Here is a 4,373-nt window from a genome sequence, read left to right as displayed (position 1 = left end):
ATTTCTCGAACATAGGATGATGCAGACCTCTTTATAATGTATTTGATCTCCAAAAAAGCCGGACAATACTCCAGATCGATCACGAGGAAACACTTCTCTTGATATCTCCTTCTTGTTTCCTTAATCGACTGCAACAATTGACGGCCAAATGTGGATCTTCTTGAATTATTTGATTGTCGAAAAACGTCTAACCACATTTTGAGGTAATTTCGCGGAAGAATGTCTTTTGATTGCTTCAGCTTGAGAAAGACAATATTTGATGTTTTGATCACTTTGTGAATATCCTAAACGTTTATGGGATTTTCCGAGATATGCATCCTCTATTCATATGCCTAAATTGCAACATAATTGCTTTCAATATATAGCAAATTTATTTCATTTAAATCATCTCTCTTTTTCTTTTATTTGAAGCAAAATATTTAGACTGCAAAAGTTAAAGACAGAAAAAAAGAAAAAAAGAAAAAAGAAGCAGAACTCATATGGCTATCTTAGAAATGATCTAGCATCAGTTGAACAAATATTTTCAATATTTCACCACTATCTTAGATACAAAAAAGCAATATCGCAAATACTGATCGCCAGATATTTGCAAACACTAAAACGTGAATACGCAACAGCATTATTTATGAGCAAATTGAGCGTACTTAAATGATTTATTTATAACAAACCATATCAAACAGAAATGGATGAAAGATTTGGTCGCCAATAATATTTGTGTCAAAGAAGCTAATTGGACCTCCTTCCATTTGTTTATATTTACTGCATGTCTCTCATTGTACGTAGATATGTATTTTTATTGATAATATATAGTCTTGTATCATATTAGATATTACAAAATCTTTTGGTCCTACAGAATTGCGTGAATCATGTTGAAACTTGACAATAACTTGTTACCTGCAATATGATTTTATAATAGCCTAGCCTGTCTATATAAGCTCATACATATAGCAAAGATCAATATATAACTTGATAGTCCTATTGAACTGACAAATGAAATCGCATGTTGCTCTTATCCTGCTCTTTTCACTTGTCCTGGTAAGTTTTCACAGTTGATTAATTCTAGGCCTCTTTTTTTGTTACTACCTCCGTCTCATATTAACAGTCGTGGTTACTAAAAATAGTTGTCTCAAATTATTTGTCATTTTAAAAATTCAAGACAACATTGATTGCTTTTTTTCCTTTTTTACCCTTAGTAATAATTGTTCTTGAAGATGGAGATAACACATAAATAGAATAAATATTTAATGAAGAGAGATTATATCTTAAGACATAAATAAGGGTAGAATAGTCCAATCTCTTTCCTAATAAATATTTCTTAAGGGGCGTGTAAAAGAGAAACACGACACATAATATGAGATAGAGGGAGTATTATACTCCCTCGGGTTCATAATAAGTGACTTTTTAGCCTTTTTATTTTGGTCCAAAATAAATGTCATTTTACATAATCAAGAAGGAATTAATTTTATTTTTTCAAAATTTACTCTTATTTACATATCTCAATATGTTAAAGTAACAATTAATTAAGGGTAATTTTTTGTTTAGAAGTTCATATTTTCTTATGGGGTATGCCAAAGACTATAAAATCACTTATTATGGACCGATGGGAGTGTTAATTACTTTCTTGGTGCACTATCATGCACTTCTTTCTCAATTATCTTGCCTTTCGTATTACAACGTCTTTTTATTTCAGATTTTAACAATTGAATTATGTAACTTATATTTTATCTCTTTCAATTTATGTGAACTTATTTGATTGGGCATAGAGATTTTCTAAAAAGATGAAAACTTTTGAAATTTATGATCCTAAACATACCAAATTATTTGTGTGACTATAAGATTGTTGAAACATGTGATCCTTAAATATGTCATATCATTTGTATGGTTTAAAGAGCTTTTTATTAAAGTTAATGTTGAAATTCTAAAATTAAAAGAGTTTCCCTAATAGAAATGGGTTCATACTGAATCAAGAGGACATAGGTTTATGTAAAATTGAAAAAGATGGAATAGTATATAATTTTTACCATCTAAAAAGAATGTTTGTTTCTTGAGCATAACTAACATTTGATTTTTGCACAATCCTTGCCGTTTAAACCATCTAGCTAGTAAGGAGCTTACCTTTTAAGTAGATGACTCATCGGGCGATCGGAGCTGGACTTCTTATCGGAAGTGTAAAAATAGGAATAAATATTTTCTGCAAAGTACTCTTCAAAATGCACTAGAATTTTAGGTAGAACTTTATGTGCCCACACTAAATATTTACGGAAAAATGACACTTTATAGCCGCTATAAAAATAATAGCCAAAAAAATATATAACATTTGTATATTTTGTATATATATATTCTGTATGGTATATATAAAAATTATACAAATTTTACACTTTTTCGGCTACCAAATTTAAATAGTTTCTGACGTGGGATAGAAGTGATAATACCCCAATATTTACATGTGCAGTACCTACAAAGGTAGATCTAATATTAGAATTTTGTGGGTTCTTGATTTAGGACGTTCTCAAGTGTTAATAAATGTGTTTTGAATTTAATTTATACATATACGTAGTGAATTTCTTGATACATATACAAGACTTTAGCCAAAATTATTGGGTTATACCGAACCCATATATTAAAGCCTATTACCCCCCTCATGTTCCAAATATTTGAACATATCTGTGTATATAGATTATGTACTCGATCGTAAAGAAGTTCATATAGCACATATCCAATAGTCTTTTTATGGTTTCTCTTTCTTGGGTAGTACACAAGCAACAGTGATGCAAGAAAAGACCCCGGAGAATATTGGAGAGATGTGATGAAAAATGAGCCAATGCCTGAAGCAATCAAACATCTTATGCCTCGGCATTCAGTTCCTCTCTCCAAAGAGAAAACGGATTGTTACACATCATCTTCTGTTGGAGGTGAAGCCTTTGAACCAAGGCCTAATGTATCTGTATACCACGATGACGCCAAGTTGAAAGAAGCTGAAAAATCATTATTCGAGCCAAGGCCTAATGTATCTAGTTATCATGATGATGATGCCGGTCTCAAACAAGAAAAGTCTTTTGCCCAAGAGTTTGAGCCTAGGCCAAATGTTTCGGTGTATCATGATTGATATTGCATATAATAAGTACTGTGTGTCTTTCCGCTTTTGTGAATTTACATTTTGTATGTCTCCCGGTGTTAAGTGATTTATGAAATAAAGATTTGTAATCATACTTGATGGTTGTATTGAAGTATTTCTTAAATTTATTATGTGTTCGAAGCAATGATCGATATGAACGTCATTTTTTTTCAATAAAAAATCACTTTAACTTTACCTAAGTATTACGAATGTCAATGAAGATTAGATAATTATAGTAAATGGATAATTTTGTTTATTTTCTATGTTTATAGTGTGTGAAGAATTAACTATTTTTTGTAACCAAAAATAACTTAACTTTACCTACATATTATGAATGTCAATGAACTATTTTCTGTAACCAAAAAGCGACTCAACTCTTCCTAGGTGATAATGCAATCCATCACCTAGAAACAAATCACACTAGATGGCAAAAATCTAAAGTAATAAATTCTCACCAACAAAGTCTACATGTTGAATGTATAAATAGAACAAACTATAAGAAACAAATATTCACATACAACAATTTACTTTCATTTGTTGCAAATAAATATTTTTGACATAAAACATAGAGCTAGAAGCTAAAGGGGAATCAAATTTGGTAAAAAAAAACTGACATATGCATGTTTTTTAGACAAAGACCTCCCTCAAATATCAATGTTCGAGTCTATTGTTATTTTAAAACTACATTTCCTCTTACCTAAGATTGGAGTTAGTTTAAGCACAAATTTACATAAACGGTGTGACCTACCTCAGAAATTTGTTGGCTGTGTGGTTACCTATTTCAAATTAAATTTGCAGAGAAAATACAGCAACAGAACACAAGTGAAAGCGAAAAAGAAGTAGCGAATCATGATTTTGGATTAATATTCTCACGACGGTCGTCTGAGGTACCTTTGTGTGCCCAACTGATGTTAAGATCCAATTGGGAAAAAAAAAGGGGTGGGGGGGGTGGGGTGGGGAGGGGAATGCGAAAGAGAAGTAGAAAGAACAATGGCAGTGAGAACGGATGGCTAAGTCTGAAAGAAAGAAGACAAAACATTCGAAATAGAAGTGAAATAACACCAGCTGTTCCACAAGTGAAAAGTGTATACACGTGTTAATTTCCCAATCCGATAGGCCCAAGTATAAAGTACAATTCACAATGCATTTTGTACACCCAATGTTCCTACGTCCAAACTCTCACTTCTAAATTAGAGAAAACTACCCTCTCCATAACCCCTCAAAATTTTAATAGCCCATATTTTTGCTCATTGACACA

The 4,373-nt window shown here is 31.6% G+C and overlaps 1 protein-coding gene across 1 annotated transcript; it reads left to right on the top strand.

Annotated features, from left to right (window-relative positions):
* Positions 1-948: 948 nt before the first annotated feature.
* Positions 949-3,243, top strand: LOC107794125 (organ-specific protein P4-like). Its single transcript, XM_016616587.2, has 2 exons — positions 949-1,035; positions 2,753-3,243. The coding sequence occupies exons 1-2, from the start codon at positions 991-993 to the stop codon at positions 3,104-3,106; spliced, it is 399 nt and encodes a 132-aa protein (XP_016472073.2). The 5' UTR covers positions 949-990; the 3' UTR covers positions 3,107-3,243.
* Positions 3,244-4,373: the final 1,130 nt, after the last annotated feature.

The sequence above is a fragment of the Nicotiana tabacum genome, chromosome 17 (assembly GCF_000715075.1).
Source record: "Nicotiana tabacum cultivar K326 chromosome 17, ASM71507v2, whole genome shotgun sequence".
Classification (NCBI taxonomy): domain Eukaryota; kingdom Viridiplantae; phylum Streptophyta; class Magnoliopsida; order Solanales; family Solanaceae; genus Nicotiana; species Nicotiana tabacum.
Note: the sequence above shows the minus strand (reverse complement) of the source record. Positions and strands in the feature narration are given on the sequence as shown.